The 17,425-nt window shown below is 43.2% G+C and overlaps 1 protein-coding gene and 1 pseudogene across 1 annotated transcript; both read left to right on the forward strand.

Annotated features, from left to right (window-relative positions):
- Nucleotides 1-1,514: 1,514 nt before the first annotated feature.
- On the forward strand, nucleotides 1,515-8,198 carry LOC100682438 (aldehyde dehydrogenase family 7 member A1). The gene is made up of 14 exons (XM_044525429.1): nucleotides 1,515-1,848; nucleotides 1,944-2,030; nucleotides 2,552-2,683; nucleotides 3,244-3,316; nucleotides 3,892-3,914; nucleotides 3,987-4,050; nucleotides 4,432-4,477; nucleotides 5,094-5,274; nucleotides 5,550-5,726; nucleotides 5,808-5,972; nucleotides 6,131-6,271; nucleotides 6,379-6,476; nucleotides 7,007-7,156; nucleotides 7,792-8,198. The coding sequence occupies exons 1-14, from the start codon at nucleotides 1,711-1,713 to the stop codon at nucleotides 7,844-7,846; spliced, it is 1,530 nt and encodes a 509-aa protein (XP_044381364.1). The 5' UTR covers nucleotides 1,515-1,710; the 3' UTR covers nucleotides 7,847-8,198.
- Nucleotides 8,199-8,229: 31 nt separating this feature from the next.
- On the forward strand, nucleotides 8,230-8,309 carry LOC123109113 (uncharacterized; annotated as a pseudogene).
- Nucleotides 8,310-17,425: the final 9,116 nt, after the last annotated feature.

The raw sequence follows: 17,425 nt of genomic DNA on the forward strand, positions 1-17,425 counted from the left end.
TCGTAGAAAAATATAGCATATGACCAAAAAATAATGAAAAGTTTCTATTGTGATTTAGACATAGTTATTTTTGCATGTGTTATTGCAATATTTTGCTCCTGAGTTAAACAATTCTGATACGTCAAATATTAGTATCACAGTATCATATTAGTATCATGTATGCCCCGTGGTGATTCCACATTTACATCACTTCACTTTTTTAACCGTACTTCATATAGGGTTTTTGATTAATCCGAAAAGTCACTTTGGAGCACGGGCACATTGTAGTCATTTTTAGAAACATATTTTTATCCAAAAAGTATAAAAATGTAGTATATTTGTGTGAATTTTCGTCAAATTTCATGTTTGTATGTGAAAGATCAAAAGGAAGACAATTACGTGCAAAAAAAACAAATTGTTTTTGCTGGATTTTTTCTTTTTAATTTATTGAAATTTGGTATGTACTTGGATTTTCATATTTGTCAGGTTTATTATCTTCTTCTACTTTTTTTTGTGGCGACGTTGCTCTAGTCGCGCACATACATTTGTCCCTACTTTTATGGATGTGCAGACACATTTTTCCTAGCAAATATTGGGCGTACAGAAGCACTTTTTTAACTTTAGTGTTTTTTTGAGACAATCCAATCAGCTTTAATTAACAGCCATCCATGAGGTGGCTGCGCAGCTTTTTTTTTTTGAGAACATGGTGGCTGCTCAGCTGGGCCAGGGAGGCTGGGCTTGGGCGCGAGCGCTGTGCTGGGCCTCGAAGGGTCACGCGGCCCACACGAGCGAGCATCAGAGGCTGTCGTGTCGTTCTCCTCGAACGAGGGCAGAGGCTGGATGTGGCCTGCGGCGGCGCTCGAGGCAAACTCCGACGGGGACGGCAAGGGGCCGTGCAGATCTAGCGTAGGAGTGGCGGGGATGGGTTGCCCGCGGCCGGATCTCGCCGGATCCGAGCACGGACGACTCGTGGCGGCGGCTGTGGAGCTCCTGGCGTCCTGGAGAGAGAGAGAGAGATGAAGAAGAAGGAAGGGAGAGAGAGAGATGAAGAAGAAGGAAGGGAGAGAGAGAGATGCGCTGCTCATCCGCTGGTCCGGCCAGGGTCCGGGCGCCGGCGGCGAGGCGAGGTGGAGGAGGTCCGACCGGCACGGTCGGGCGGCGGGGTACTGGCGTAGCTCGGGCTCGGTGAATTTCCCAAGGCCCGATATGGGTCTCAGCGGGCTGCAGATTCGCCCCGAAGGAGCAGTGCGAAACGTTTTTTTTATTAATTTACTGAACTGCGGGTTCAATTACTCAGAATTGTAAGTGCTTTTTTGCAAAAAAGGCGCGACGGTGAACCCGGAGACCCAATCGGTGCTTTATTATTAGAGAGAGACTAATATTTTTTTAGTGGAACATTGTTTTTCTTTCCAACAAGGGAAAAAAACTTGTTGACGTGCAAAGCTGAAAAGTTAAAACCTTTTCGTCCTCACTGATCAACCTCACGCTCTCGGTTTCCTTTCGTCTCGTCCCGTTCCGCCGTCCCGTGCCGGACCGCCCCACCCACCACCTCCACCTCCCACTCCGGAGCAGTTCACAGTCTCCACTCCACCTCCCACCTATAAGTTTCCTCATCGCCACCATTCCTCGTCCCGTTCTCAGTTCCTCACTCCCCCCCTTCCACAATCCCCTCGCTTCGCACGGCGAAGCAGCCAGAGCCAGAGCCCGCCTTCCAGAACCAGCCCGCCCGCCATGGCGAGCTTCGCGAGGCAGGAGCACCAGTTCCTCGCCGAGCTCGGCCTCGCGCCGCGCAACCCGGGCTCCTTCGCCTGCGGCGCCTGGGGCGGCTCGGGCCCCGTCGTCACCACCACCAACCCTAGCAACAACGAGGTGCCTCTCCGATCCGCTCGATTTCGTCTGGATTTTTGGGGACTCGCTGTGTTCTCGGCGGATTTTGAGTGATTTTGTGTGTGTCTGTGTTTCAGGTCATTGCTGAGGTCGTCGAGGCGTCCATGGACGACTACGAGAAGGGGATGAGCGCCTGCTTCGACGCCGCCAAGACCTGGATGGCTGTAAGTTCCACGGATCGAAATGCCCGCTAGCCTCGCAGCAATTTGGCCCCCATGACGATGTGCTAGTAGTATGCTGCTGCTGTGCTTTCCCCGTTACCCCCAAATGTTGGCGATTCTAGTCCCTTGCAGCTTTTTAGTTTTCAGGAAGTTTGTAGTATTACCAGTGACTGTTCACGATTTGGTAGACGCTTTATGGGCTCTCATTTTGATCGGAGAACAGGATAATGAAGCATAATATGCGAGTTTGCTAGCTAATCAAGTGTCACTACTAAAATGCTGAGACAATTGAGTACGACATTTGTTTTCACACTGCAATTTCAGAGGCCATCCAATTGTTTGGATTTATCAGTGTTTTGCTAAATGCCTGCCTATGTACTGAAGGTCAGCAGTGCTGTGACCAAGTGAAATCCCATATATTCATGGAGCACTGCTGACTTATTAGATTTTTTGGTCTATCAAATAATTTAGTGATATCATTATGTTACTAAATTTGTACTTATATGGTATACCAACATGTCCAGGTTCCGGCACCAAAACGAGGAGAAATTGTTAGGCAGATTGGTGATGCACTGAGAGCAAAGCTTCATCACCTTGGCAGACTTCTCTCACTCGAGATGGGGAAAATTCTCCCTGAAGGAATTGGGGAGGTTCAGGTAAAAAAAATATGATGAATACCTTGGAATTAGACACACAAATTTAAGATAGAGAGTTCTTGAAACAGGGTGGTGGGGGGTTTCAGATACGTGGGAAGTAAGAACCACCCACACCTCCCACTATCTGAGCTAGGCTCAATTCCTAACGAGGTTCAGGTTGGAGCATAATTGCTGCTAGGCCATCAATAGAAGCCTCAGATGATGAATTTATCTGTTTCAGAACACATGTTTATGTTCCTGTTTAGGAAATTAATTACTTATTACTCCCTAACAACTGCATTATCATTATGGTACCATTGCATTGTCTGCTGAAAAGGCAACCTAGCCAATTAGTACAACATACGCATGACATGAAGCAGTATCGGAACAGGGAGTGGTTTCTTGTTGTTATCTTTCTTCATCTCTAGATTAATCAACCTTGTGCCAAACTGCCAACAAACTATGTGCTCTAAGGTTGTATCTTCTAATTGAGAGAGTGAATGATCATATAAGCATAAATGCAATGCACCATTGGTTTTCCTACTCTGCACATTATGTCATCAACACAACAATTTTTGCAGGAAATTATTGACATGTGTGATTATGCTGTGGGGCTAAGTCGTCAGCTAAATGGATCCATCATACCATCTGAACGTAAGACCATTTTCTTTTAATCATATTATATTCTGATGATAGGTTCAAAGCAAGGATGCAACATAATCAGTAATGAGATGTGCCCTTTTTACCATATTTGTTGCAACTGGTTGAGAGAAATTAAAAGATTTTTGTATTTCATACTATATCTCTAATAATGTATCTGCCTTAGTTGTCTGATGGAAAAAAGTATTTCAGTTGGAATCAGTAAGTTCATAATTTATTGCAATCTTACACTAATATGAGTGATTGACTTGTTAATGCGGATTGCTGTTCTGTACAAGCTTATGTACCCTGACATGTTGCATTACGTTCTGTATGATATTCACACAGTAAAGGATCATGGTAAAATATTCACTGATTTGCTTGGTCAAGGTTTTAGAGAAACCTGCCAAATTTTCAGCATTGCCTCTGATTTTGTTATAGAAAAGATTGTGTACTGGTTGAGTTGTCTATTGTAGAGAAATCTTTCTTTGCAATTCTTCGAATCAATTGTAAATGCACCAGTGCACACAGTTTGAAGAGAACATTGAAAGTTTGCTATTGCTAATGCCGCCTTCTGTATATCTTTACAGGCCCAAACCATATGATGATGGAGGTAAGTGGAACCAGTATCACATTCCCAGGTATCATCATGGGACATGCTAATGACTAATCCTTATCCGAATAGGTCTGGAATCCTCTTGGAGTTGTTGGTGTCATCACTGCATTCAATTTCCCTTGCGCCGTGCTGGGTAAGTCAACCACTTAGATAATTCTTGCATTGCACCCTTTTGGAATGTGACTACAATGTCAATCCACGTAGTTCACTGTATCTACACGTGGTGTTTACATGCTCTTGTTATCTGGAATGTATAACTGACAAGAGTTCAACAATCGAATGGTAATTTGTACAATTCATCTTGTTTTCCTGCACCTACCGATGGTTATTGCTGCAATCATCAAGGTGACAATTTAAATGTTCACTCTACTGCTATACACAATACATGTATGCCATGTGTATTGCTCATTTTCAAACGTTATGTTGCTCTCAACCTTTACCATGTACTCAGTTTCATTTACTTCGTTTAAAACTGCATGCAAATTATGGTAATCTTCCTTTTGTCATGTTCTAGGTTGGAATGCTTGCATTGCTTTGGTGTGCGGCAACTGTGTTGTCTGGTAAGACCGTAAGAATGGTTTACCTTTTACTAATTTTTAACACTGTTCCTCATTCATATTGGTAAATGGTTTACTTGGCTTACATGATGGCAGATGTTGTATTTTTTAATTTATCTTAACTTTATATAGTTTGTTGTATGTAAAAAATATGTAGAAGTCCATGCAACCTTGGCATGTATCCAGTATCCTTGTGTTCATTGTTGTGACTTGACCTAGTTGTCTGCTTCATAGAATGGAAACAAAGTCCTGCCCTGGATAAACTGAACATACTATTTGTGGCAAATGCAACATGTGACATGCTTATAGGTTTGTCGCGGATGGAGGAAAAGTTTGGCAGAGAAGCTGAATGATAAATACTACTTATTTTTTATTGAACAAGATAAATAGTTATAACAGGCAGAAAAAAAGGTGAATCTGGGTTCTTCAGCATATGTATCAATAGATCAATGATATGCTGATGCAAGAACACTAGCATGCTAAACTGATTGTTGTTTTGTTTGTTCAGTACATCCCAGATCTCACCTAGTGGTTTTGTTTTCTTCAGTGGTAGCATGTTCTGTCAATCTCTCAAAGACTGGTACAATTTCTTTCTTTAACCATGTTCCAATTATTACAGGAAGGGCGCTCCAACTACTCCATTGATCACTATCGCAATGACTAAAATAGTGGCTAGTGTATTTGAAAAGAACAACTTGCCAAGTGCAATCTTCACAGCTTTTTGTGGGGGTGCTGAAATTGGCCAAGCAATTGCTCTTGACACAAGGATACCTTTGGTTTCATTCACAGGAAGTACAAAGGTACTGAACATCTGTTCAGCTCTACCCTCATGTTCTACATCTTGCTTCCTAGATTTCGCTCCTGATCTAAATGCACTAGCCACTATGAGAATGCCCTGATCTAAATCTATTTTGATCTTGCAATATCATTAGATTTCCTGCGTTAGTATTTTGTGTATGTTGTTTGAGGTCCATTTTCTTGTGGGAGGCCCTTGGAGCACTTGCTAATTATGTACTCCATTTACGTAGCCGTGCAGATCTATTATAAAATTTGAAACAATGATTATTCAATGCAGGTAGGTCAAATGGTTCAGCAACAGGTTAGCGCGAGATTTGGTAAATGCCTTCTTGAACTTAGTGGGAACAACGCCATTATTGTCATGGATGATGCAGACATTCCACTAGCTGTGCGTTCTGTTCTGTTTGCTGCTGTTGGCACAGCAGGACAGCGATGCACTACATGTCGTAGGCTGGTATGATAAAAACAATATTTCTTCATTTGTCTTATGGTAGTTATTTGAGTGGTCTAAGTGCATTTTTCTTTGTTAATACAGCTTCTTCACGAAAGCATATATCAAACATTTCTTGATCAACTTGTTGAGGTTTATAAACAAGTCCGTATTGGGGATCCTATGGAAAAGGGCACCTTGCTGGGACCACTGCACACTACTACATCAAAGGAAAGCTTTTTGAAAGGCATCCAAACTATCAAATCCCAGGTGAAAATTTATATAACTTTCAGATACAGCAACAGTAATTTTACAGTAGAATCTACTTCCATCATAATCTCTCAGTAGCAAAATCTATTAGAAAATATCATTTATTATTTAGCATGAAGTTCAAATAATCTAATTTGACTACATGCTAAATCATTCAGGGAGGAAAAATCCTTTTAGGAGGATCTGCTATTGAATCAGAAGGGAACTTTGTTCAGCCAACAATTGTGGAAATTTCACCTGATGCGCCAGTTGTGAGGGAAGAATTGTTTGGTCCTGTCCTTTATGCCATGAAATTTCTGGTAGTAAACTTGTGTGTTATTCACCTGCTCTATGTGGCATTGATTGTATGCCGTTGTCTTATGTCATTTTCATAAGTATACACATCCTGGTTACAATTATCCTGCAGACACTGAAGGAAGCAATTGAAATCAACAATTCTGTTCCTCAAGGATTGAGCAGTTCTATATTTACAAGGAAACCGGATGCTATTTTCAAGTGGATTGGGTAAGCTTTGGTTCAATAACCCAGAGAGCTGTACTGTTACCTTTTTTTTTGGCATCTGAACATCCATTCGGACAGTTGGTATGATTGTACTGGCACATCAGTCGCACTGTGATCTTACCTTTGTCGCACTGACTTTGTTTTCTGAAGGTCTAAAGTTGGACACTTTGTGATCATCATTTTTCCTGTCCAGCAAATTAAACCAATTTTAAGATTCAACTAAAGGTTTTAGTATTTTTCAGTATATTATATATACACTGTGCATTTTTTTCCTTTTTTAGTTGATTATTCATGTTCATTGACACTTCAAGAGTCATCTATTGAAATGATACTCATAAGATAACAACTCTACTAGAGCTATATGTGCTAGAAGTTTATCTTTTGTAAATTGTATTTTAAAACAATTGATCCACCTGCGAAGACAGTTACATCTGGTTGTATGTACCCCACTGGCTTATCTTGATGGCTGACACATCCGAGACACAATTATTAGTAAACCAGTAGTGATTGTTCTTATTCTCCTTGATATGCAGGCCTCATGGCAGTGATTGTGGTATAGTGAATGTAAACATACCCACTAATGGTGCTGAAATTGGTGGAGCTTTTGGTGGAGAAAAAGCAACCGGTGGTGGGCGAGAAGCTGGAAGTGATTCTTGGAAGCAGTACATGAGGAGGGCCACTTGGTAAGTAGGCAAATCTTTTCTGGGAATTACAAATGGTACAACCAATACTTAATTTTGCTTTCCTCTAAGTTGTCATTTGAAGCTTATTAACTTGGACCAGCTGTATGCTAAAATGATGCAACCAAGCCTTTAATGAATAATGTACATGCTCATTGCCATCAGTTCCCAAGTTTTAGACTAATAAAGTTGCATCATTGAGATTCTAGTTTGTTATAACAAGCATAGGAATATGCCTTGTTGGAGCATAGTGGACAAACATAGGAACATCATTGAGACTCTAGTATGTAGTTAGTATTGTTCTCTTCCTGTGGAGCTGGTGCAAGCCCGTAAAATTGAAGCTCCTGTCTTGTTACTAGGGAGAAATATTTTTACGTAACCAAGCTCTAGTGACTGCTAGCTACCACTAGCAACCTCATGTTACTTTGATTCTGAAATGGGACTTTTACCAAGCTTCTCATTGGTTTGACATTGTAAATGCATTTTTTATTTGTATTTGGGACAGAAACAAGCAAGACCGATTGGTTACTATTGCTTTTTTGTTATAGTTTGACCTCAACTATCCAGTATGCTAAAGCTCATGTATCAAGGTTTTGCAATTGTTTTCATTTACTGATGTTGGTTACAAATATTTGCAGTACAATCAACTATGGAAGCGAGCTGCCTCTAGCACAGGGAATTAACTTTGGCTAGTTTGGTGCTGAAGGACTGCCAGTGAAACGTCGTGCTGCAGCATGGGGATTGGGGATAATGTGTTGAGATATCTGGAGCGTGCAGCCATCATCTTCAGGAAATTCTCTGTGTCGATCATTGCACCCAAATTGCGACGCTGCTGCTGAGTACATATAATAAGAGATGTGTTGATCTCATGTATGCATTGTTCATGCCTTTTGGCATGTTTAGCCATCTGTGCCCTGGACCTAGTCTATTAATAAACTGGAAAAATAGCATATCTTCCGGTGAGAGTAACATTTTACGCATGCTACCTTGAGATCGGACTGCTCGAAATAAAAGGAGATCGTAGCCTTCAGGCCGTTGTGCAAAACGTTAAGATCTTGATGAATGTCCGTCAATCTATACCTTTCTCGGCCTTTTGGCTAAGATCAAGTGTAGTATCTGTTTCCCTAAAAAAAAGAAAGAATGTCCATCAACCTCTCAAAAAGAAGTCCTGAAGTAAAACTTGCCTGGTCACACAACGTATGTTGTGTTTTTCTGCATAAAAATGAACCTGATGAACTTCTTTACTCTCATTTTATATTCATCAGCATCCTGGTTTGTTTCAGGGGCCCATTAGTCCAGTCCACAGAAAATTTGCTTGTAGGGTCCTTTTTTGGTTTAAAGAAATGAAACGTCGAAATTCCTATGTTACATTATGATTAAATAGGATTAATTCCTGGCAAGGGGTTAGACCATTTTGATAAAAATAATTACACCACAATTAGGGCTATGATTACTCCCACTCTGTTAACATGTTGCTGATAACCACCAGGGCTATTACACATAACCCAAATGAGTGCTTAAAATGTGGGTTAGTGATTTTGACAGGCATGCATTAGCTTTGGCTGGAGATTTAACCCTTCTAGAAAAATCTGATTTTTTTAGGAAATCATAAACTGTCTTTCAAGCGGACTGTTAAAATTTATCTTATATAGTCAGAAGACTACGAAAGTCTGAAGCTTCAAACTTTGGTTGAAAACTGAAATGCTCTAGAATATCTGGAACAAGTTCCAGAATCGTAAATGGTCTACTGAGTGGGTTTATTGAAACTTCAACCCAAACTAACCAATTATTCAGTCAAAAAACTATTCAAGTGTCCGTTTGGGTTATTTCAACAGAGTCATAATTGTTCCTATCTTAGAATGCAATGACATGTCCAAATATTGGTGGTTTTCAGTAAAATACTTCCTCCGGTCCTTTTTAATTCGCATATAAGATTTACAGTCAAACCTCGTGAACTTTGACCAAATTTATAGAAAAAATACCAACATTAAGAATGTGAAATTAACATCATTAGATGCGTCATGACTTTAGTTTTCATATTGTATAAATTTAACATTGTATATGTTAATATTTTTTCATATAAATATGGTCAACTTTACGAAGTTTGACTTCAGGCAATTCTTATAGAGTTAATTACACAAAACCACAACTTCAGGATAACTTATAACACTTTACCACAACGTTTGAGTTTTTTAACACAAAACCACAACTTCGGGGCAACTTATAACACTTTACCGCAACTTTTGAGTTTTTTAATACAAAACCATAACTTCTGAACTAATTCTCAACATTGAGCCAAAATCTATCGGTCAACTACTTTAATAGCCAATCTGAATGATTTGGCCCACATGTCAGGCTCTAGGTAGCAAGTTCCCTCCTACGTGGCGCTGACTGGATATGTGTAACATAGCAGTCTGCATACGACATCATCGTATTCTCGACGATGCGTTCACCTGCAGCTCCCCAAGACCTCTCTGTCTAGTTCGCGTGCCCCGCCTGACCATGCCATAGTCCGGACGGGTGCGGCTTTGCAACACTAGGAACCTCGCCTTCAAGGATGCTCGGAGTGATCATCTTGTCGCAGAATTTCGACCACCCCACCAACAACCAGCTCCCTGCTCAATGCGTCAGTGGAGTTGATAGCGCCGGTACGGGATGGCAAGAGGAGGAAATGGTAGGCCACATAGGAGATGCGCACATGCCACCTTTTTCCAACTTAGGTCCTAACATGTGGGCCCAATCAATCAGATTGGCTATTAAAAGAAGTTGACCGATAGATTTGGGCTCAATGTTGAGAATTAGTTCAGAAGTTGTGGTTTTGTGTTAAAGAAACTCAAAAATTGTGGTAAAGTGTTATAAATTGACTTGAAGTTGTGGTTTTTTATTTAAAAACTAAAAAGTTATGGTAAAGTGTTATAAGTTAACCTGAAGTTGTGGTTTTGTGTAATTAACTCATTCTTATATGCAGAGTAAAAAGGACTGGAGGGAATATTAATGAAGTGGTGGTTATGACAAATCATGACCTCAATTATGGTGATTTGTGCAATTTACTCATGTCAAAACTAATATGTGGAGTAAATAAAAATGAAGGGAGTACATCGTTTGATTCACATGATTTTTTTTCTTCCCGAAGAATTGCTTTGCATTATTTTTGGAGGAATTTTTCATCCACTTAAACCTATATCTACAATTCTTCTGTTTTTTCTGTGGTGTCAAAAGACTCAGTAGAGTCATGTGTTTTCTTTCGTGTTTTTTTAACACAATACAGACGCAAACACTCATATAAATACGCATACACTTACCTCTATAAACGCACATACGCACACCCTATCCTCTATGAGCACCCACGAAAGACTGAGCTGGCATATCATCTTTTTGAGATTTTACAGAATCCTGCAAATCAGGAGGTCATTAAAAGTTAATCAAGATTATGGATGTTGCCCTCCCTAGACTAGAAAATGGATGAAATGATAGGTGTATTAGGAATCCTGCGAAAGCAAAAATTCATGCCGACTTGGGAAGTAGCACTGGCTGCTCCACTACAGGCAGGAATCATATCTTTGTGGTGCAAATATTAGATTTGAAGAACCTTCCACATGTCAGCACCGGTAAAAATACAATTGAGCACCACAATAGCTTTATTTAGCTTTCCGAAGAGAGGACGATCTTGTGCTCCAATAAAACATCATCTTATGTTCTTGCGAGGACGTATGTATATCGTCCGAGAATTATTGTTACTCCTACCTCTGCTGGGTTTTCCCTTGTAAGTATTTTCATATTGCTCCTATAGGGAGTTCGTCGATTTTGTATTATTTTGCAAGTTCAAGTTCTTACCGTTTACACATTAATGATGCATGCAGGCTGCAGCTTCTGCTACATGAATGTGTTTAGAGTTACAATATTGGACTGAGTTTTTTCCACGGGAAATATTCGATCATGGTTAAATCGATGATATTTAAATCCACCCATCATTATGTCTAACCATGGTGCTAATCCCATTGTAGGCAAATGTGAATTCGAAGGGAAAACAACGTGGTAGGCGCGACACCACTCGATGCAGTGGGCAGCATGGCCTGCTTACAAAAGCTATTTTCATTAAATAATTGTCCAATGTAGTGGTGCTCCTACTATATAAATTGATTCAATTTGGTTAGCGCCACCGCGCCAAAGGTGGGATGATGGTGTTGTCACTGAGAGCGATGGAGCATTCAGACTTGTCCTTGGGATCTGTTTGGTTCAAAACGAATTTATAATACTTTTGAAGGATTATAGTTCTCATCATTTTTTAATATGATACACTACGTATATAATTCTGTAAAAGCAATATTTTTATGTGATTCCCCCCTTCAGTGACAACTATGACATATACCCGGACATCATGATCTACTGATGCTTTCTTGCATAGCGGCCGCTAGGGCGTACTCCTTCCCTACACCCTCCGCCGGTGAGCCTGTGAATTCTTCTCTCCTCTGCCAGCTGCTCCAGCGGCAGGGAGGGGGATACCGGTGCTTTGGTTTTGGCTAGTAGTCTAGGCAAGGATTTTTAAAAAATAATCCTCGCATGGGCAACGCTTAGGTGGATGGTGGCGCTTCATCATCATGTTGGTCTTGAGCACCGATCCTCCTTGAATTCATCCATCGGCATGGAGTTGACAGAGATCCGACGTAGATTTCCGCCATCTCATTAGGATCTAGTGTCAGATGTTTCAGATTGGTTCAAGGGTTCAACGACGATTTTTTTACTATGATTCAACGACGAGAATTGCGGATCTAGGGTGCTGGTTTCAAGAGCACGTGCACGAAGACTTCCTGACTGTCAACGATAAGGTCAGGCGGGCCGGGTAAGGGAGCAACGATAGCGGCGTGTCGACAACTCGTTCTGGCGGTGGTAGAGGTCATTTGATGGTCTAAGGATCTCAATGTATTTTTTATTATATTTAGGGTGCATTCTACTTCTGGTGAAAATTTATAATAGATCAGGGTCCTTCTCATAAGAAAGACTGGCATATACCGTTTTGTGGGAGAAATATCCAATCTATTCATCATCTCTCATGGCAGTACAAAGTACACCAGAGGTAACAAAAATTACAAGCATGTATGTGGACCACCTAGCGACGACTACAAGACTGGAGGGAGCTAAAGGTGTGACGCCGTCAACGCCCCTCCCTCATCGGAGTCGGGCAAACGTTGTTGTAGTAGACAATCACGAAGTCATCGTGCTAAGGCCCCATAGGAGTAGCACACCAAAACAACAATCATCACTGATAAAACGAGGCATAGATCAGGTTGATCAAACCTATAGCTAGACACACGATCGAAGACTGGATCCAAACGTATCCATTGAAGATCTGCATCGACCGAATCCCGTGATATTCGACGGAGACACATCACCACACGCCTTCCGACGATGCTAGATGCACCATCGAGAGAGAGATCAAACGCGGGAGATATTATTCCTACTAGGGGCATCGCCACTGCCACACAACCCCAATCGAGACCCTGGACCAAACAAGAACGAAAGCAGGATCCCTTTCGATGGCGAGGGGCCGGGGTCCTCCACACCTCCATAGTAAAATGCCATCAGAGGCTAGGTGTACAGGTGGGGGCATCGATTGGAGGAGAAACCCTAGATACTGAACCAATCAACAATTTCTTTTAATTCCTTGCTTACTTTCTTGCTACCATTAAATCTTCCGCATACTTGTATTTTTAAGCCTTATAACTAGCAAAATTAGTGAGGTTAAAAACCTCATTAGTTTCGTTGGTGGCGAAGGTAGTATTGTATTTGTGTGTGTAGGTGTTGATAATTGGTTTGTAGTCAAACTTCTGTTGGTTTGATAAACCTTGAGGTCACTTGGGGGAAATTGTTGCTTGCTACAAACCCTTGCACTTGTTGGCCCAACACCTTCCTAGTTGATAGAAAGCACTAATCAAGGCACATCCACCTTCTATATGCCAAATTCCAGTTTATTTCTACCACAGTATCAACTATAAAAATCTGGATGTTGCAAATCTCGTACAACTGAGGAAATTGATCACACAACAGTAAGTCTCCTCACCAAGTGTCTTACCAGAAGGGAGTTTGTTTTCCATCATCAATCACCATTTTCCTCCGTGACAAGTAAAATATTCTTGACCTTGAGGTAAGCAATCCACATAGCAGAGTCACCCTGCTTGTGTTTTGTCAGCGTAATTCCATTATCAATCTTGTATTTAGCCCTAACCAAGTTCTCCATGCTCCAATTTCGACCACCACACTTACAAAGAAAGCTGATGTCAAGAAATTTCAAATTCTCCGCCCCTAAACTCCCATTAAGTATGGATTTACATATCCAGTGCCATTTCACCATATGATTTTTTATTCAGCCCACCATTCTGCCAAAAGGACTTTCTCATGACCATATTCATTGTATCTAGTATTGTATCATGCAACAAAAACATGGGCATGTAATAGACATGAGTACTACTAAGAGTTGAATTGATAAGTACCAATCTGCCACCCAGGGACAAAGAGTTTCCTATCCGAACATCAAGACATTTTCCCACATGTTCAATCAGAAAGCCCCAATATTTAACATGCAACCTAGACCCTTAAACAGAAACACCAAGATGTTTAATGAGCCAAGCACCTACACTATTGCAGGATGGTCCAAACGCGACACTATGATCATAGACCCTTCGATGAAACTGTGTGCGATGCCATAATCGCAAACGTGGGTGTAAAAAACCATCAAAAAAGGTGCAAAATGTTTGCGATGACGAATACATCAAACACGGTTCAGATTTTAGTTGCGTGTGCGATGCAGGGCATACGGTTCAGTTCAATTAACTGTTTGGGATGATGAGGAACAAAAGAAACGGGCAGCCAGATGAAGGCGTGTGTGATATATAGCATACGGTTCATTCGGATGAACTGTGCGTGATTAGGCAATACAATGAAAACGGTTCAACTGAACAAGATATGTGTGATACGCGGCAAATAGGTCCGTAATCAGAAATGTGTGCAAAGACCAATAATAACACAGACGATTGCTGCTAATAAGCCGTATGATTTGCTCTGTCTACAGTAGAATAACATGTATATATATATAACACTAAAATAAACATCCAATTACATAAGTGACTATACAGATCATTCGCACACACCTCAATAAACAATTGCGTGCATTCTAAAATAGGAGAAACGATCGTTTAGTCATCTACTTCTTGTGACGCTCCCGTCACTGCTATGTGGCTCGATCCCTCGTCTGGGTTAGGAACAAGACAATTCCTCATGTCACTATTTGCCTGTACATCTCGTAGCTTGTGTACGCGTCCATGGCCGCGTACTTGACATGTTGTTCATTCAGTCTCTTATGCCACACACTGTGCCAGGCGTTCCTGTCCTTATTGCTCTCATTCTTCATCTTCATGTAGTAGGGGTCGATGATGACCGAGGCGAGGTCAACCAGGGAGTTCAGTTTGTTTTTGTCGCTGCCCCAGACCTTGTAGTGGCTTTGGATGTTGACAAGATTCGGGCATTTCAAACACGAAACCTTGAGCGCTTTTAGATCATTGGTGGTGTCCACCGTAGCGAAAATATAGTCGGAGTTGTTGATAAACCTGGAGAAACACTCGCAAGGCATTGTGGCCAGGTGGTAGTGGTAGACGAGGACGTCATGTCGCACGCACAACTGGGCGACGACAACCTTCTGATCTTGCCCAGCACGACCCATGTTGTACTCGAGGTCAAAGCCGACCACTTGGTACTTGTCCTCGGCAAGGAACTGCTCCATAGTTTGGATGGAGCTCTCCACCGAGACCAGATCGTTCGTGTACACCACCGAGAGAGCCTCCCCACTCATGTGAGTGTCCATGACATGTTGCGTGGTGAACTGCCCGCCGTTGTCGTTGTCGGCCGCTGGGAGCGCCATTGGAGCCACGGGGAGCGCCATTGGCACCGCTGGATGTCCTCTCTGTATGTGTCCTCGTGGGTGTGCTTATTGTGTCGTATAAGACGAGAGATGAAGGTAAATGGCCGCAAGAATAAAAGAAGGCCGAATGGCATGGATTCTCGGCGTGTCCGCATGGTACTTTTTGCAGCGGGTAACAGCATCGTCGCGCCGCGCCCGGCGCAACCATGTGCACACGAACGTGCGTGATCATGCGCCGGCCCCAAACACTAGCAGCGCACGTGGAGGGACGAGGACAGAGCACCCGGAGGGACGTGAGAGCAGAGCCCTCGCGGCGGGACGCAAGCAGAGCGTGTTGTGGCCGCCTGAACCGCAAGCAACCATACGCATAGAGCAGTTGAACATGCAGGAAATGGTCGCCTACAAGCTGGCCGACAGTTGCATCGCTGTGTAGAGAGCGATTGTGTGCTACCACCTCCGTCTAGTCTATAGTCCCTTTTATATTTTATGCTACACTTTGCCCTCAAATTTAACCAACAAAATGTTAATGCATGTTATAAAAATTATATAATTGAAAACTATGTTCAAATACGAATCCAACTATATAATCTTTGGCGACATGCATTCGTATTTTATTAATTAAATCATACTTATAAAGCAGGATGGGGGTATAGTAGGTAATTAAATTGCAAACGTTTTTTTATTAACCATATGTGTACATGGCTTTTCGTCCTCCTCTCGCACGTCTTGTCACCCCGCTGCCGTAGACGGCTTACAACGCAAGCTTGCGCAGCGCGACGGGGCGTTCTTTTGGCCAAATGGTGACGCCAATGAATCGTCGATGAGCCCATTCCCACGCAACCTCGCAGGTTCCCGCGCAAGCTTCCTGCCCAACTCGGTGAAATCCTTCAAAATCCCAATGCTTACCGGCCTGCTATAAAAACCCTCACGACCGGCAAGTCCTGCGTCGCATTTTCCACTCCCTTCCTGTAGCTTATCTCGTCTGCTTCTCCCACAATCGCCAATGGCACCGGTCCGTCGTCGTCGCTCAGCCACTTCGCCGTCATCAGAGGACAGCTCCAGCTGGGAGGCTACACAACGGCGGCGGCACAGTCCCCGACGTAGTGTAGTGCGTGTGGCGTCCCTGTTGGGTGTGCGCGGAATACCCACCACACGCTCCGCCGCCGGTGCCTGTCGGCAGCTGTTGCCGCCACACCACCGTCGAAATCCAGGGCCATCGCCCGCTCCGCCGCTGCGGCCCGAAGGCGGGAGGTGGTCGTCGTGGCCGCCACCCCACTACCGGCCACCGTGGCCATCACCCGCTCCGCCATCGTGGCCCGAAGGCGGGAGGTGGTGGTCGTGGCCGCCATCCCGTCGTCGGCGGCCATGGCCACCAGCCCACCGTCGACCGCCGGGGTCATCACCTGCTCCGCTACCGCCGCCCGAAGGCGGGAGACGGAGGTGGATGCCCGCATGTGCGTCATCAACCTTGCGCGCTACGCCGAGTTCCTGCGGGAGGAGGAGGAGCGACTCGTCGAGCATGCAAAGAGCCTTACCGCTGCCATGGCCGCAGCACACGCCGCCTCAGAGCCGAGGAATCAGGAGATCTGCGAGGAGAACCACCGCTTCGAGAGGGGTCGTCTGGAGCGGCAGAGGGCGTTCAAGGTGAGCGCCGCTGAAGCTGCAACAGCGGCAGGCACCGTATTATGATTTCCTAGCTCGTCGGTAGGCTCCTCCTCCTCCACCTCTTATTGAGGGCGCTCGGCAGAGGAGAGTCAGCCAAAAGTAGTACAATGCCCCTCCGTAGTAGTAGTATTTAGGGGCTATTTTGTTCGGTTCATCTGACTATAGATTTGGTGAAACTGTACAACGTACTTAAAATTAGCTAGTATATATGTTGAACTAGCTATTTCAGTACGTGGTTGGCAACAATTGGGGAAAAGTTTGGTCGGTTCAGCTGTCTAGTTGAACTGTTTGTATAAATTAAGAACGACCGCTTAATCTATGAATGAAATATATGCTTAATTACTGAATTTTGTTGCAAAAATTAGATACTGCTAGTGATTTTTAGCTTCATATTTTGATAAATCGCAGTGTTATAAGGTTGACAAATGGCAATGTTACTAGATCAACAAATGTCAATTTTTCAGTTTGACAAATGGTAACATACCCAATATGACAGATGCAAATCGCACCAAATTGTTTGTAAGTGGTTGCACACGGGTCATCCAAAAAAACCGTTTTCGTTGAAGAAATGCACAAATCCTGCTCTCACTTTGCATCATGTCGTCCCGGGGTCGACGGGCGGGGGGCGGGAGGACGGCAGCTGGCGGCGCTGAGAGGTAGCGTTCGACGGCGGCGTCCCATGCCGCTGGGGGGCG

The sequence above is a fragment of the Triticum aestivum genome, chromosome 5A (assembly GCF_018294505.1).
Source record: "Triticum aestivum cultivar Chinese Spring chromosome 5A, IWGSC CS RefSeq v2.1, whole genome shotgun sequence".
NCBI classification, from domain to species: domain Eukaryota; kingdom Viridiplantae; phylum Streptophyta; class Magnoliopsida; order Poales; family Poaceae; genus Triticum; species Triticum aestivum.